Source organism: Ursus arctos, unplaced genomic scaffold (assembly GCF_023065955.2).
Source record: "Ursus arctos isolate Adak ecotype North America unplaced genomic scaffold, UrsArc2.0 scaffold_28, whole genome shotgun sequence".
NCBI lineage: Eukaryota > Metazoa > Chordata > Mammalia > Carnivora > Ursidae > Ursus > Ursus arctos.
In genome coordinates, this window is record NW_026622963.1 from 37,357,716 (window position 1) to 37,375,819 (window position 18,104).

General features: G+C 53.8%; 1 protein-coding gene across 5 annotated transcripts in view; it reads right to left on the bottom strand.

Moving 5' to 3' along the window:
• Positions 1-18,104, bottom strand: part of ARNT2 (aryl hydrocarbon receptor nuclear translocator 2) — a 159,600-nt gene that overhangs the window by 64,896 nt on the left and 76,600 nt on the right. For all 5 annotated transcript variants that reach the window (XM_048220432.2, XM_048220427.2, XM_048220426.2 and 2 more), the window contains exons 6-8: positions 5,751-5,853; positions 3,582-3,647; positions 3,179-3,264 (exon numbers count right to left, since the gene is read on the bottom strand). In XM_048220432.2, coding sequence (XP_048076389.1) covers positions 3,179-3,264; positions 3,582-3,647; positions 5,751-5,853 — 255 coding nt within the window. The remainder of the gene's footprint in view (positions 1-3,178; positions 3,265-3,581; positions 3,648-5,750; positions 5,854-18,104) is intronic.

The following is an 18,104-nucleotide window of genomic DNA, read 5'->3' on the forward strand; positions in this document are numbered from 1 at the left end:
AGGGATGGAAACTCCAGGAGGAAAGCAGAAGGAAATGCTAGCAATAATAAACATTGTAGAAATGAGGACCGCCTTTGATAGACTCATTAGTAGACTGGACATTGCCAAGGAAAGACTCCGTGAGCTTGAAGACATGTCGACTGAAACTCCCAAAACTAAAATGCAAAGAGGAAAAGAAGAGTGAAAAAATCCAGAACACAATACCCTCAACTCATAGTACAATTTCAAACGATATAATGCATGTACAATCGCAATTCCAAAAGGAGAAGAGAGAGGAGAGAACCAAAGGAATATGTGAAGAAACAATGTTCGAGAACTTTTCAGAATTAATGACACCAAACCACAGACACAGGAAGCTCAGACATGACCAAGCAGAATAAAGAACCAAAAAGCAAAACAAAACGACCTACTGAAACATGTCATAGAATGACTGAGGTTTTCTGCAGAAAACCAAAGGCAAAGAAAAAATCTTGAAAGAAGCCAGAAAATTAAAAAAAAAAAAAAAAAGTCCCACACCATCTGTAGAAACACAAGGATAAGACTTCTGTGGACTTCTCATCAGAAACCATGGAAACAAGAAGAGAATACATTTATTTATTCATTCACTCATTTAGCAGGATCTGCGCCCAGCATGGAGCCCAACTTGGGGCTCAAATTGTGAGACTGAGACCTGAGTCAAGATCAAGAGTCAGACACTTGACTGAGTCACCCAGGTGCCCCGAGAAGAGAGAATATTTAAAGTGTTGGAGGAAAATAAACACCGACCTAAAATCCTATATCCGGTAAAATTATCCTTCAAGAGTGAAGGAGAAATGACTTTCTGTGAAAAACAAAAATAGAATTCATTGCCAGGAGAGCTGTCCCACAAGAAATGTTAAAAGAGGTTCTTCAGGAAGAAGGAAACGATGTGGGTTAGAAGCACAGATCCGCATGAAGGAAGGAAGAGTGTCAGAGAAAGAATACATTCAGGTAAAATAAACTTTTTTATTTTTATTACTCTTAGTTGGGCCAATATATTTTTGTGTGTTCCAAGTAATAATGGTAACAATGCGTAGGGTGATGAGGCCCGTGGGTAAGGGAACCGCGGGGGGGCACAGCCGCAGGTGACGGAGGGAGCGAAGGAAAGCCAGGTGACAGGGTCCCTGCACTACCCACAAAGTGGTACAACAGTACTGGAAAGTGGATTTCTACTAGTTGTAAATGTGTATTTCACACTTAGGGCAAACAATAAGGATATATTTCTTAAAGATTTTATTTATTTTAGCGAGAGAGAGGGCGAGCAGGGAGAGGGACAGAGGGAGAGAGAGTACGCCCAGCAGACTCCATGCTGAGTGTGGAGCCGACGTGGGGCTCAATCTCACGACCCTGAGACCATGACTTGAACCGAAATCAAGAGTCAGACACTCAAGTGACTGAGCCACCCAGGTCCTGCCATAAAGATATTTTAAAGAAACATAGCTGATATGCTAAGACAGGAGAGAATATGAAATCCTTTCAAATGTTCAATGAAAGCTAGAGAAGGCAGAGTGAAGAAGAACAAACACAATGCATAGAAAACATACCAGGCATTACTCAAACTTTATCATCAATAAATGTCAATGGTTTAAATACACCAATTAAAAGGTAGATTGTCAAAGTGGGTAAAAACACTAGACCCAACGACATGTTGTCTACAAGGAACTCACTTTAAATATAATGACCCAGTCAGGTTAGGAGCAGAAGGATGGAGAGAAACATGTCGTGCTAATACTAATCCAAAGAAGGCTGGAGTCGCTGTATTGTTTTCAGACAAAGCAGAATTCAGAGCAAGGAAACAGGGATATGGAAGGGCATTACATAATGACAAAGGGGTCAACTCTCTGAGAAGACACAAAAACCCTCCACGTGTAAGAACCAAACAACAGAGCTCAAGAGAAGGGAGGCAAACACAGGCCAAACTACCAGAAGGAGCAGACGAGTCCTGTCTCTGTTACAGTTGGAGACTGCGACGCCCCCTCTCAGGGACTGACACATCGAGCAGGTAAATAATAAGGACACAGTTGTGCTGAACAGCATTATCGATCAACCTGAGCTCACGGACACTTAACAAATACTCAACAGCAGAGTCCCAACGTTCTCCAGCAGGCTGGGAGCATTCCCGGAGGAAGACCGCCCTCCGGGCCCCCAAGAGTACACAGATCGGCCAACACTGCATTTATTCTTTTGCTTAATAGATTGCTTGAGATCGACTGAGATGTAATTCACACACCATAGAATGTTCCCTTGTCAAGTGCACAGTTCAGTGGTTCTTTAGACTGTAGAGTTGTGCAACCATCACCCCTATCTGATTTCAGAACACTTGTGTCACCTCGAAAAGAAATGCTGTACCCACGACAGTCATTCCCCGGCACGCAGAAACCACAAATCTACCTTCTGGCGGGAAGGACTTGCCTTGTCTGGATATTGACATAAATGGATTTGGATCACATGTTGCCTGTGTGTCTGGCTTCTCTGGCTCGCACGATGTTTTCCGGGCTCACCAACATCATAGCAGGGATCCCTGATCGGCTGGATAGCATTTCGTGGTACAGATACTCCACTTTTTACTTATCTGTTCATCAGCTGATGCACACATTCGGCTGCTTCCACACTCCGGCCACTAACGGGGCTGTGAACGTTCATGTGCATGTTTCTCTGTGGACAAATGCTTTGGGTTCTCCTGCACGCACCTAGGAGTGGGACTCCTCGTCATAGGGCAGCTCTACGTCTGACACCACGAGGACCGTCCATCTGGTTCCCCAAGCAGCTGCGCCATTTTACATTCCTACCAGCCTGTCTGAGAGTTGCAAGGGGTTCCACATCCCCACCAGCACTTGCTGCTGTCCATCTGTCTGTCTGAACCATCCCAGTGAGTGTCAGAGGGATCATCTGAAATGTCTCCATGACTTCACCCAGGGCTCTGGGTAATAGACCACAGAAATGGCTGAGGCTCCCACCACCCTTGCAGGATTGCTCTTTCCAGAAACATTTGCTTCAAGCAGCAGGATTTTTTCCAATTACAAAGATTATTATCATCTTACCACAAAGAAAGGGAATATTCTTCTGGCTCTTTCCATAGAAAGACATCCCTAGTGGGAAAGCAGCATAAGGTGAGAAGAGCACCTGACTCCCTTGGGATGAATCTGTGGCTCCCACTTACCTGCCGGGGGCCAGGCCTTGATGTACCCCGTGCAGTGGACCACAGCGTACTGGGCCTCCCCTTCTTTCACGGGACCAAGGCCGTTCCTAAAAAAAGAGCATCTGTGAGATGGCTTTCAGCACCTGGCGGGGAGGCAAGGTCACCGATGGCTCCCCTGCCATCTAAGCTACTGGGGTCGTATTAGCCTTGTGGGTTTGAATGTTGCCTTCCCACCAGCCTACTTTCCCTCCTGCAAAGCTGCGCCCGCTCCCTTCCCCACTGGGCCACGCAGCCCCAGCCCCAGCGTGCACGCCACAAGCCCCTCTCTGTGCTCAGCTCCTCTTCAGGTCCCACCACCCCCTAGCTCAGTGCACTAAGGCTTTCTACCAGCGTGGCCCCAAACACGTCAGAAAAGTCTACTGACCTGAACCTTTTCCTCATGGTGGTTATTCTGTTCAGAGGGAGGTGATCCAAAGGAGCGTTTCCACACCTGAGATTCGATAAATAATGAGAATGAGTGAAAGCCCAAGTTTACAAAGCCTGGAGTGCTGCAGTCAGAAAGGTGGGTCTGCGCTGATGTCTGATGCTCACACGCTGACCCGGGTAAGCCCAGCAGCCAGCTCCCTTCCAGAATCGAAGCAGGTTTGCAGGCCCTGGAACCTGGATTGTCCCTGAAAGCCAGGGCAGTGTGACCCACTGGGCAATGCTCAGGGCCCAGCCCAGAGGCCAGAGGCACTGAAAGACTCTAGGGGATCTTGGCCATGCTCCAAGCTGCAGACTCATGTCTGTGCCACTGGGTGGCTTTCGGAAAAGCAGGAAAGTGGGTGATGACAGCGGTAGTGTCTCTTCAGGCCTCAGCAGAGACGGCCACTCAACACACGTGGTGCCCGCTGGTGACAAGAATCCTCCTCTCGGGCTCGGGCTGCAGTCAGCCCTCCCTCCCACCTGCACCGTTCTGCTCGGGAGTAACACGGCAGCTGATGGCAAAGGGCAGAGTGGGGACAGAGGGTGGAATGGCCTTTCTGAGGGTCCTTCTGGGGAGGCCAGGCCACTCTGTGGGGGCCTTTTCCGCCTCTCTCCTCCATGCCCCCCACCCCAGGCTCTGAACAGCCAGGTCTGCGCCGTGGCCAGGAGCTGGTCACCGCTTGGTCTACCCCCCCTTACGTGTGCGCCCCAACTCCACGACAGCTAACGCTCTGGATGTCTTCCTACTTAACGCAGCCAAGATAAGGGTCCAACTGTCCTCTGAGCCCTGGGGCAGCTGCTAACACATGCATGTCCCCCCAGCAGGGTCAATCCAGAACCCCACTGCATGGGCAAGCTGGCCTGGTCCTCGGCATCTTCCTAAAACTAACCCACTTTATTTGGAGGACAAGGTCTTGCGCTAAGCAGACGGCAGTGCCGCCCACCTCACCGGTGAATCAGGTCGTGTGGAGCTGGCACAGCAGAGAACCACCTGGACCGTGCCCCCTGGAGCCCCCAGGGCAGGGAGGGGCTGCCTGAGTCGGTGAGATGGGGCAGTGCTCAAGGCACGGAGGCTACTCGTGGACGCTCTCAGGGAGGGCATTCACGGGGGACGCCTTGGGGCTGCAGTTCAGGATGTCTGCGGCCAGCACTGTCCTGGAGGCCCGCACCCTGGGATGGGTATGCTCCGCGGACCAAGGCACCTGTGTGTTGTCCCAACGGCCTCCCACCCCATTCAGAGTACTCCTTCTTCCGTTTGTTCTATTTTCCTCAACAGCGCTCACCAACATCTGGCCTTCCCAGGATCTATGCGGTCCTTTCATCTCCCTGATAAAGGGTTGCCCTAGATGCTTGGGATTTTGTTTGCTTTACTCAGGGCTGAACCCCTGGTACCTTGACAAGCACCTGGGGCAGGCAGGCCCTCAATATGAAAGCTTTGGATAGTTGAATGAATGAATGAGACCCATCGCCTCGTTTTAGAGCCTCTGGAATCCCACACGCCAGGCAGACTCCCCATCAGGAACCCCCACCCCCCTCCCTACAGGGCCTCAGAGTATAGTACGGTCTCCACCGGATGTGAAGTCTCAAAATCCTTGTTCTTTCTTCTTGAGGGACAGAAACTTCTCTAATTACCCCCAAGGTCCGTCACTGGTGCATCTCCTCAGCAGCCATGAGCTAACCACACCCTGTTGCAGGTCACGGGGGGCTCAGAGAGGGACCTCAAAGCCCCTACCCTCAGGGCAACCAGCACTCACTCACAGAGCCGAGATACTTACACCGAGAACATCAATCGACCACATCATACTTAAATTCTAATTAAAGTGTGTGATTTGGCACAGGAAACATAAGGGTAAGTATGAAATCGATCAATCTTCCATAAACTATGTTGAGAAACACGGAGCCTGGAGAGGTTGAAGAACCAGTAGGAAGTTGAGACCTAGGGGACAGGGGAAGCCAACCCAGGATGGGGCAAAAGTCAGACAAGGTGGGATGGGAGGACGGGGGGCGAGGGCCCTCCCAGATGGACCACTCGGGCTTTGGCCGAGACCCCGATGTGTGGCAGCAGCAGAGTGATGGCAGAAGAGAAGGAGAGGACCACCCGCAGCCACAGCCCCCATCACCCACAGACCTCATCCTGCAGATGAAGGACCTCCGCGAGCCCATGCACATCCTCATGGAAGACTGCTGTCCCTCTTTCTTGACCGTCCCCGTCTTCAGGTCCAGGATCCGGCCTAAGTAAGAGAGGGACACATGTGTAAGCCTCTGCCTTCGATAGGAGAGCTTTCTCCAAATGCTCTGCAAATGAGGACAAACCGGGCGGCACAAATTGTTTCCTGGATGCCCAGCATTCTCTGTTTGGGAACACACGGAGCCACAAAATCCATACGATTCTAAACGGCTCGTCTGCCTCAGAGGCGGTCTGCACCTGCTGTCCCTGCTCCGTCGGATGCACCATCCGGAGTCATTCCAAGTCGGTTTCTCCCCATCATTTCATGGAGACAGCATTTGCCGAGGTCACCGGCAACTTCCTTGCTGCTAATCCCAATGCCCACTTCCTTGGGTCTCCCCCCTCCCGCCCCGAGACCTCAGCTGGGCCATCGGCTCTCCTCCCATGGGCTCCTCTACCAACTTCATCCACTCCGGCGAAGACCGCCTCTGCACGCTAATAACCCTGCACGCACGCCTCCAGCACCAACCCCTCCATCCCCTCCGCCCCCACCAGCAGCACCTCGAGGCCAGCACCACCCACTCCTCCCCGACGTCAGCAAATGCCCCTCCATCCACACGGAAATCAAGGTCAGAAGGCCACATGCCATGTGGGAGTCCTCCCCTCTGTCATCCCCTGCACGCCCACCTGTCTCTCCATCTCCTCCGCCTTCCCGCCAACCCTCAACTGAGACTCACGGGCTCCCACCCTCCAGCATCCTGTCAGAGCACCTCTCACATGGCCGCCAGCTGTGTAGACAGCACACATCTGACCGCCCACCTGTGCTCACAACTACGGGAGCTCCTCACAGGGTGCTTTGGAATTCGGCCACGCCTGCCACTCCGCCTGGCTTCCACCCCATTTCCCGTTACCCAACCCAAGAGAAACGCTGTAGGAGCCGCCCGCGTAACTTCACATGTCCCAGTACGCCCATTTTTTACAAACTTGAACAGGTGGCACTGCTTGCAAGAATATACCTGAAATATTACCATGTCAACATGTAAAACATTCGCGGGATACTCTGCATTCCTTTCCTCTTACTGGGTTTTCGACATTGCTGTGTCTTGCACACAAAGGGCACATCTCCGTTCCCCCGACCTCTGTCCTGGGTGCTCAGTGAGCGTCCGTGGTCAGTGGCCTCCGGACAGGGTGAGTGCCACTCCAGACACAGCCCAGCATGCCCGCATCTTGGAGGGCCTCCCGCCTCGCACACGCACAGACACAAACCTTTCTGCCACAGGTTCACTCTGCTCCACACCAACGGCACCTGATGCTCTGATGCTCGTCCTTCAGGCCCAGCTCAAATGTCACAGCCCCTGGGAAGCCTCCTCCAGGTTCTGCAGGTGGGGCTTTCATTCCCTTTCTATCCATTCCCTCCCTCCCTCAGTATTTGTCAAGTGTTTCTGCAGAGCCAAGCATCTTGTGAGGCTCTGGGGGTACAAACACGAACAAGGTACCATCAAGTCTGGTGGATGAAACAGACATCCCTCTCACTTGCCACATTGTGCCGTAATGACTCGCAAACCCATTACGACTTACTCGCAAACTCGTCTACCGTGACCTTGAGCTCCGCACCTTGCAGGGATGCACCAAGGGGAACACTGATGCTAGCTCTGCTGACAGCGCCTGCCCAGTGCTCACTGGCTGACGCCACTGTCTGCGTCCATCCGGGAAAGGATTCGCAACAAAGTGGGCATTAAGTAACACGCTAGCACAAGTGGCTTTTTATCTCTGTTTCCCTGTTCCTACATTGAAACACATACAAGCTGTTGTGTGCCCATTCCCCATCTTGCTCCCACCACAGAAGAAGTCTCCTCCCCACCTGTGGTGGGCCTCGCTCCATCCACCAGACCCTCCCGCCTCGCCCCTTCCTACCGCTACTCCATCCAGTATTCAGAAACCGTCAGATCTCTGTTACTGGTTGGGGGGATGGCGGGGAGAGGTCTTTGACCCTAAGGCCCCCATCCTCTTGCTCCCTGTGCTCTGTCCACACTCACCTCCACGCCTGCCCCGAAGCCTCAGCTCTCTGCAGCCTGCCAGGTCGCCGGGGCTCTGTTTGCAGCCAAATATAACAGATACAAACCGGTCCCTCTCAACTTGGGCCCTGTCCTCAATCAGTCCCTCTTTCTTGGACCCTTCGCACCCTGGACACCACTGTCTCCTGCCTCTCCTTTGCCGGTGGCACTCCGGAGCCTGGGCCCTTCTCTCCCACTCTCCCCGGGCCCTCCGTGCTGATGACACCAAGACAGCATCTCCAGCAGGACCTCTCTCGGAAGCTCCCATGTGTCCACCTCACGGCGCACGGGTTCAGAACCAAACCCGCCTCCCCGTCCAGAGCGCCCAGAACTGCCCTTCCTCCCCCGGGTCCCCATCTAGGTCACCAGCACCGCGTGACCCTCCCGCTCAAGCCAGGAATCCAGCGGTGGAGCACGGGCCTTGCTTCCAGGCCTGCCTCCTTCACTGACTGCGACCCTGGGCAGTGCACCTGACGCATCCGTGCTTTGGCTTCTTCGTCCGTAAAATGAGGACAATAGCTTCTCCCTCAGACGGCTGTCGTGGGGAGTAAACGAGCTAATGTCATGGAACAACTAAAACTGTGTGTGCCTCGTAGAAAGTGCTCCACATTTTTAAAAAGATTTTATTTATTTATTTGAGAGAGAGAGAGATGGAGAGAGAGAAAGAGCACAAGCAGGGGAAGCGGCAGAGGGAGAGGGAGAAGCAGGCTCCCTGCTGACCCAGGACCCTGAGATCATGACCAGAGCCGAAGGCAGAGGCTTCACCGACTGAGCCCCCCAGGCGCTCCCACTATAAACACTTACTAAATAAGGCACATGAAACACTCGCTCCACACCTGATTAGTCACAGACAGTCGGTCACTTGTCTCCCGCACACGTCTGCCTGTGTGCTTCCTGCAGCTGCATGGGACCACCCGAGCCCGGTGCTGCTCACCGGCCCCCTGCTCGGGCAGCTCTCCCGCCTGGGCCTTGCCCCCCGCAGTCTGCCCTCCGCATCCTACAGAAGTCACCACTTAACCACAAAACGGCCACAGCTCCACCACACGCGTGACCCGGGCACTCAGCCTTGCTGGCCCATGGTTGCTTTGTTTGTTTTTTCTTTTTCTGCAAAATGGAGGCGGTCAGATCTCGCGCTCAGGATTACCGTGATGACGTGTGGTTTGCACACACAAGGAATGCAGTTAGTGCAAGGTTCCTGGCACACTCAAACGATCATGTCACACTCCTTGCTCCCCACTACTGATTCCCAATGAACTCTAAGTCCTTCCGCCCACCGCGAAGGGGCCCCCCCAGATCTGGCCTCTGCTGGCCTCTCAGGCTGCACCTGCTGCGTCCCCGCCTGCCCTTCCCGCCACTTCCCCGCCCAGCTCAGCCAGCTCGCTGTCCCCTGCTCTGCCTCCTGAGGCCGGGCCTTCCCAGCAGCTCCTCCTTCCCTTCGCCCACCTCCCGCTTCTTGTCACAACTTACCCTTGTGTTTATTAAACACCTACAATCTGCTGGGGGCCACCAGACGCACAGGGTTAAACAGGCAGGGGCCATGGGAGTCTAGCAGGTGAACGGGCAACAAAACCCAAAGAACAGAATGGGGGCGGGGGGGGGGGGGGAGTGGGGATGCTGTCAGGTGGGGAGAAATGCTCTAAACAAAAACACAGCGGAGCAGGAGTAAAAACATGACCAGAGACCCACCCCCTTTGCAATAAAACACTGAGTGGGTTTCTATCGCTTGAAATCGCAAGAGCCTTGAGGAAGACCGCCTTGAGGCCATGCCCTCACGGCTCCAGAGGGGAGCAGGTGTGCAGGGCAGGGTGGCCATGCCCCGTCCTCCCCCTAGCACCTGGGGGGGGCTCTGTCTCCCGGGCTGGAGCCGGCACCTCAAGGCTGTCTCCCCCGCCCCCAGCAGCAGGGAGGCTGCAGGGCGCTTGGCCCTCTGCGGAGGCCAGCGATCACGGCCGTGCCCACAGCGGCCCGGACATCTTCAGGCAGCACGCGTCCCCCAGAGCTCGGCCCCATCGAGGGGCCCGCCCGCCCCCGCCCCCGTCTGCTAGGAGCGGTGGCACTGGCTGCGCGGGCAGCCGCCCCAGGGCTGACACCGGTCTGTCTCACTCGCAGATGGCTGCTTCTTGCGGCTGCTCCGGGGTAAACTGTCACTCGCTTTATCATCTACCAAATGGCAAATGGTTTCAGCTGTGAAGCAGGCCAGCCGGAGAGTCTGTCAAATTCCAACGTGTGCTCTGAAAATAAATCACAGCTGCCGAACACATGAGCCGTGGAATACGAGGAAATGAGAAAACACATTCCCATGATCTGCTGTCAGGACCCCGAGAGACAACGGCCCCCACGTTTATTTCTCTGTGGGCTTCTCCAGTTTCCTCGGGCACAGGGAGCCCCCTTTCTGGGCTCCTTGGGGGGAAAGCACACTTAGCATTATACAGTGGCTGTGTTCCTGAAAGGCCGTCTGTGACACTGGATTTTTGGCAAATCTGAAAGCAGTGGAGACGTATGGAGACAACTGGCTGCCCCCCAACACTGGACAGTGTGTCCCAGGGAAGGGGACCAGGGGATCACTCTCTGTCCCTCTGGCAACGGGGTGTTGGGCTTACTTGCAACGGGGCTCCCCTGTAGGGAAGGGAACACAGAGACATGGCTGCTACACGCATTGCTTCCAGTCTTCTCTCCTGGCCCACAGAACCCTCGGGTCTGCTTAGAACCACGGGGCTGGATTCACAGGGCTGGAACCAGTGGGTTCCTCAAAGCACAGTCAGTCCAGGCCAAGGCCCCAGAGCCCTTCCACACGCACTCCTGTCGTATAACCCGCAGCTCCTGCCAGACTCACGCGTCCGCCTGGTGCACCTGCTGTGCCTCGGTCTCCCCACTGCAGGTCACCCCTCCTCCATGTCAGACTCCAGCTTGTCACACGACTTTCTCTTCACCTCCAGACCTGCCGTCATCGGACTTGGTCCCAGCACCCACGTGGAGAACCCGCCAACATCCCTCCTCCCCACGGCAGCCACCTCTCCCACCATGACGTTCTGGAACGTGAGGCATCTACAATCGCACCATCCAAAATTTTACAATGAAACATGCTAGTCATCTCCCACTCTGGTCCTCTGCTTCAGCAAGAGTCCAGCGTCTGAACCCCCAACACCCATCGGCTTCCTTCCGTACGGGAGTGATGGGCTTTCCTCCAGGCGTGGATCCATTCTCAGAGCAAGCAGGACGCACGGGACACTGTGGCCAGCTCTGGCCCCGAGGCCCCAGCCATCTTCCCACACAGCCGGCAGCTGCGGAAGCAGACATTGTTCTGGACTTGACGCACAAAGGAGAACCACTTGTGAGTGCACAGCATAGCCCAAACCCAAAGGATCCTATTCCAGAAGGAAGAGGAAGCCAGTATCAGCGGCACAGCCCCTGCGGGAGTGGGCTGTGGGGGGTTGGGCAGGCTGCTCCATGTTCTCTCAACTGGGAGACAGGCCCAGACATGCCTGCTCTGAAGGTTATGTGGACAGCTGAAGACTTACACGCAGAAGCTCAAGCAACCTCCTTCAAGAATGAGAGTATAAGCAGCTGGCGGCTCCAGAGAGCAACTCTGTGAGCCCCCAGATGACAGCGCCCTGGGCCAGAGCACCACTGGTCGCGAAGACTCCCCTGGAGTCAGCCCAGCCCTGGCCTCCAGGCTTCTCTGAGTGAAGAGAGCATTCTGGAAGGTTCTAGAATACTGCACACAACACTGTCTCCAGCTAAAAGGTTGAAGAACTACTTATTTTCCCCTTAAAGTGCTTTTATTCTAAAACTAAAGTGGTCTTTTGGAAAAAACAAACACACACACATACACACACAGAGTAAAAATCCCAGACAATCTTTCTGTTTTGAGAAAAACACTATTAACATTTGGGGATATTTTCTGGAAATCATCCTCTATGCATGCCTGCTCTTTCTTTTCATTAACTGAGGTGCCACGGTATATGTTTTTCTACCTTATGTCACAGCATAAAGTCACAAAAACGTAACCGTGAACATTATGTGAAAGGCTCTATAACACCATTTTCTGTAGACGATTTACCATTGGACACGAAGTTATTCCCATGTTATTTCCACATGGCAAATAATGCCGTGGTAACTGGGTGGAAAAATATATATACATGCATACTGTCTTAGGATAGATTCCCAAAAAAGGAATTACTGCATCACAGGAGGCGAGGCTGTCAACACCTGGTCTATTCTAAGCCCCGCGTGAACCTACGGTGAGTTCTGGACTCCACTCCGTGTTTCTACTCCATGACATGGGGAGAAGTATGGCACATCTCAGGGATTTCAAGGACAATTTCTCTACATTGTAAGCATAAAATGCTTTAGAACAGGGGTTGGCAAACTGCAACATCTGACCCCAACCTGGCTCACTCCCTGTTACTTAAATATTTATTGGAACCCGGCCACAGACATCCACTGATTTATTTATTGTCTTCAGCTACTTTCGTGGTACAATGGTCAGGCTGAGTAGTTATGAAAGAAACTCTATAACTCACAAAGCCAAACATCTCGACTACCTGGCCCTTAACAAAAACCATCTACGGACTGCTACTTTAGAAGAATGCTCATAGATTCCAACGAACGGGCCCCCTTCTCTGGGCAAAGGGCCCTTCTGTCATTGTTTTCAATAAGCTGATTTTTAAGTATTATTTAGATCAGCAGTAACTTCTTAAAAAAAGAAGAATCAGAAGTTTGTCTTGGATAAGATCACAAAAGAAGGCTTTGTGCTTCATAAAACAGCTCCCCAGGCTACAGCAGAAGTACAAATATAAATTAGAATTATTTCATCAAAAGAATCCTTAAGAAAACTGGAAACATCTTATCTTGGTTTAAAAAGAAGAAAAAGCAAGACAGCAAAGGAGGAAAACAAGAGAAAATTATTAGCAACAAAAGCAAAGTGATGGCCCCATGATGGACACTATTTGATGTCGTTCCAAAGACGTGTGCCCCCTGAATGGGGGCCCAGAGGCTGGACGGGACTTTGGTTGCTGTTCCAGTGACACGTGTTCTTGTTCTCAGAGGCTGACCCCGGCCACTTGAGCAGCTGTGCACACAGGAACAAACACCCCCCAGCACAGGAATGCAAGCAGTGCATGGGGGCCCGCTCCAGAGCCAACTCCAGACCAAGAGGTACTCCACCGAGCCTCCCTGCTACTGAGGGCAGGTGCCTTTCCCATGGATATTACTCTCTCTGGCAGGTGTCTGGGTGAGCCCGAGGGCACAAATACACCAGTTCTCAAGTTGTGGCCAAACTGCTTTCTTCCACAGCAGAAGGGGCTCTGGGTGGGCAGTGGAGCTGTCCAGAGACACCTGTTACTCCACACACCCAGAACTCCCCCATCACAACCCTCCTGTGCTCTTTTATTATGAATGTCAAGAAAGGATTTGCCGTCTTCTTACAGGAGCCCACCTCCCTGGTCATGATGATTGGTGGAGCGCTGGGCACCTGACACAAGCTCGACCAATCATGGTATCTCATTCTGCCTCTGTCCATAGTGATTGGTCGAGCATTGGGCACCTGACACAAGCTCAGCCAACCATGGTACCTCATTCTACCTCTGTCCATAGTGATTGGTTGAGCGCTGGGCACCTGTCACATGCTCGGCCAATCATGGTACCTCATTCTGCCTCTGTCCATAGTGATTGGTTCCCAAACTAGGACATGATCCAGCCAGGCCAATAAGAGTCCTCCACAGGCAAAATGTGACCATTCCCACCTCTCCTCTTGCTTTTTCTGTAGGAATGTGAGCATAGGTTTTTCAGCAGCAATGACTCCAGCTTCATGGAGAACTGGGTCTAAGACAATGAACCTGACTCTAAGAAAGCAGTGAAGGCATTAACTGGTGATGGAGTACCATCATGGCGTTCAAATCTCTGGTGCCCATAAATCCCCCCTTTTCATACCTAATTCAATTTTAGTCTCTGTCACTTATATTCAAACAACAGACAGATGCAACCATCTCTGGCCTTTGACAGAAGAGGAAGGACAAGGGTTTCATGTTTACTGCGGATTTTACCGAGGGCCAGGTACCATGAAACATTTTCCGTGTAAAATTTGTGTGATGGAGGGTGGGGGATGGGGTAACCAGGTGATGGACATTAAGGAGGGCATGGGATGTAATGAGCACTGGGTGTTACACACAACTGAGGAATCACCGACCTCTACTTCTGAAACTGATAGTACGTTATATGTCAATTAACTGAATTTAAATTAAAAAAAAATAAGTCTTTAGTACAATAATCAAAAAAAAAAATTTCGTGTGATTGGCATCACAACCCAGGAAGTACGTTACAGTGATGGGCCCACATGAAGTAGGGAGAAGGGCACGGCAAGTGGCCAGCCCCAGAGGGGAGAAATATTCCATCACCCGTTTCCCAAGAACGGCTGGTCCGTGGCGATAGTAAAAAGCAGATGAACTTAGCGTAGGCTTCGGTGTTGTTTTAATTTCTCTGTGAAAAATGCAGCTCCTTATTGCGCCACCCTGGGCAGAAACTCCCAGCAAAGCTCCCTCCTTGCTAGCCCCTGGCTAGGTTGTGGTGTTCCCAAAGCAGACTGAAGCCCAGAGACCCCAAACAACTCCGCCAAGACTGGCCTCCTCGTGAGGATGTAAGAGTCCGCGCTCCTCGCGGCCGCGACTGCCTGGGGAACGATCCCCATCGGCGGAAAGTGGGATAGCACCCGGCGGACCCCAGCAGCCAGGCGCCGAGGGCACAGGAGGTCACCGCTGCACGGACCGTGGCCCGCCTCTGCCTGCGTCAGCGGCACACACCTAGACTGGGGAAAACCCGAGGGTGCCTTTCTTCTTTGGAATTCTTGTGTGTGTGCTTATTGCTTTTTCAGTTTTTTTTTTCGGTTTCTGGAGACACCTGGAGAGCACGCGAGCCAGTCTCAGCCATCCCCAAGAGACTCCCAGGCGTGGGTCTGCGTCCACGTGTGGGTGGAGCTGGGGGGCAGGCGTGGTCCCGGGCGTCCCGGCTTTGCCTGCCGGCCCAGCATAGTTACTCGGAGAGCCTCTTTTCACTCCCAGAGTGCTCAGGTTTGGATGACAGATGATACACGTACGGTCCCTCTTTACAAGGTGACAGCACAGTGACACACGGATCCCGCCCCCAGAAGGCTGACACTCGGCTGGATTCCAGGCCACCTCGCCCTCCCGCCTGTCACTCAGGCTCCTCTGCCCCTGGACGGGTGCACCCCTTGTCGCTAGGGGCAGGGGGCAGGTCTCTAAGAGCCCCTCGGAAGAAACGGTGTGCCAGCAGACCTGGCTCTGCCCGACAAGTTTGCGAAGCGTCCGAGCCCCCGCAGTTCGGGAAGGGGGGAGTTAATGCTCAGGTGGAGTCAGAGAGCCCCAGGCTAAGGAAACCCTCGGCCCGAATGGAGTGGCGGCTGTCCCTCAGCCCGCCCTGGCCTCAGCTGCACGGGGCTCACGGCACCACGAGTGCCACGTGACTCTGATCCGGGAGCGCAGCTGGTCGCAGCACTTGGAGACGAGCCCGAAGGTGAGACCACACATGAAACAGACTGCAAAGGGCTCTCCTTCCCCTTCCCTCTTCAAAGACTTGCTCGGAAAGAAAGCTTTGCGGAATCATTCATGGCGAAGACAGGTCGCGAGCTTCTCAAGCAGGCGAAGCAGGTGCCCAGTCTGCTGCTCTGGGAACCCCGCGGCCCGAACGGTACCCGTCCTCGTCTCTACTGCCACGTAGCAGATTCCCACAAACCCAGATGCTTAGAACAACACCCGCTTATCAGCTCACAGTTCTCTGGGTCCGAGTTCCGGATGGGCCTGACTGGGTTCTCTGCTCAGGGCCCCTGGAGGCCCAAACCAAGGTGGTGGCTGGCCGGGGCTCATCGCTGGCTCTTCTGCGGAGGAAGCGGTCTCCAGGCTCATTCGAGCTCCTGGCACGTCAGTTCCTTGCAGTGGTTGGCCTGAGGTGCCCCATTCCTTGCTGGCCTTCAGGAGGGGGTCCCTCCCAGGAGGCCACCCACAGACCACCACTCCCAGCCCCCTCTACCGTCAAAGCCAGCGACGGTACGCGGAGTGCTCTTTGTGCTTGGAATCTCTGACTTTCCTCTGTCACCAACTAGATAAAATTCTCTGCTTTTTATAATGGCTTACCCAATTGGGTCAGACGTACTCGGACGATCTCCATTTTTTAAGGTCAACTGACTTGGGACTTTAATTACTTCATTCGAATCCCTTCCTGACAGAACCTAGATGCACGTTTGACTGAATAACCAGAAGTGGGACCCCTGAGGAGCCTATGAAGATACGACCTGCCATGACCCCCAACAGGGGGGCCCTGGGACACAGGGAGATGCGCGGCACATGGCCGGCTGTGTTCACGGAGTTCGTAATCCTGGAGGACAGGCGGGGCAGCTGCCCCAGCAGCAGTATCTAGGCTCCCAGGCAGGGGAAGGCTACTGACATCCAGCGAATGACAGGCTATGTGTGTGTCGCACTGGCCAGCTCACAACCCTTTATTCACTAGGGACACTGGCACCGGAGTCTGGAAGGGGTTTTGTAAGGACACATGGTTTCCTAGCAGCGACTGGGGGAAGCTTCCTTACCCAGCTCGACTTGTGGGCTGCACCACACTCTGCCCTTGCAGACCACGGGCCGGCAGGCTTCTCCCACATCACAGAGGATGCTCACTACTCGGGCTGGGAGGGGATCAGGGGGGTGGGGATGGGGTGAATTCTGGCAAAAATGGACTACAAAAGATAGCCCCACCACCCTGGGATGGGAATACACCACACAGACCAATAGATTCTTTTTTTGAGAACAATATTGTCACAAGAGGATACATGGAAGCTCATGGCGGTGGGGGGGGGGGGGAGGCGCTGAGAATGGGGCCAAGTCCTGTCCGGCTGGAGCTCGGTGAGAGAGGAGCTGGTGACCAGGGCTGGGCTGGCAGAAGCACACAGGGGAGCCAGGCCTCAGGCTGTTCCGCTGTCACGCATCCAGATGCAGGACAGCCAGGCATTCCAGATGTTTGGGAAATGTGCTTCCGAAAGACCCATCCGTCCCTGCACGTTGTTGGCAATAAATTCTGAGTGTGCTTCACAAAGGTCATGCCATACGGTAAAAGCAAAACTTCTAACTGCCTCAGCACTGTCTGGGGAAATTCATATGATTTGTATTTTAAATGTAAGCCTATCAATAATTTAGATTTTAGAAGCAAACACTTGTAAGACTAGCATTAATATTTAATGCTGCCCATCTCCGAGAGAGGGGAAGAGAGACGCCCAGCCTCGGGGACGGAGTCCCAGCCAGTCCGCAGCAAAGGATGCTGGAAGCAGTGACCACGGGTGAGAGCCATCACGGTCAACGAGCGGAACGCTGCTCTGGTCATCCTGGAAAGGGAGACGTTTGCAGGGAGCAGGGAGGGGCCTGCAGGGAACCATCCCTCCTCCGGGTTAGGACTCCAGCCTCTGGCTGTGGAACAGCACAAGGCAGAGGGACCCATGATTAGGGCTGGCGATAGGGACTGAGCACAGCCCTAACAGGCCCCACCGACACTCAGAAGGAGCCTTTCTGCCCAGTAGTCTGATTTCTGTGTCAACCCTTCCTTGTCCCCACCCTGCCATCTGGGGATGGCACTAAGGAGACGCTAGCCAGGCAAGGGGTGGGCGGCGCAGGTCTGCACAAAGCATCGCGGAGACAACCTCTCCCCAGTCCCAAGGCCAGGATGAGCCCTGGAGCACATCCACGCCAAGAACAGAGCTCCGTGGTGAGTGACCGGCCGCAGCAGCCCTGCCACCGACGACCGGGCTCGCAGGGCACTCTGGAAAGCCCACGGCTCACTAACTTTCTCCGGGGCACATATCCCAGGCAGGACGACCACGGGGAGCACCACCGAGGCTCTGCTTACAAACTCACCACCACCCCATTCCCCAGCGGGGGCCTGTTGTCCTCCCCCCCCAGTCCTCCCTCCCTCCCCTGTCACCCCCCAACCCCCTGCAGCCAGCGCCTCTCCTGCTATTTATCTGCAGGCAAAAGTACAAATGTTTCATCGTGTTTAGAATATGCTGGGGTGTGCTTGGAAGAAATACATTCCTCTCCGGGTATCATGCTACAAAAATGCCAGAAACGCAGGCCTGAGGGCTTTCATTTTACCAGTAAATGATTAACCCTCCTCTCCCTCCCTGCCTGCAGGGAGGCTGCCTGGCGTGTGGAAGGAGCCCAGGCTGACACGTTGTTCCAGAATGCAGTTTCAGGCCAAGCCAGACCTC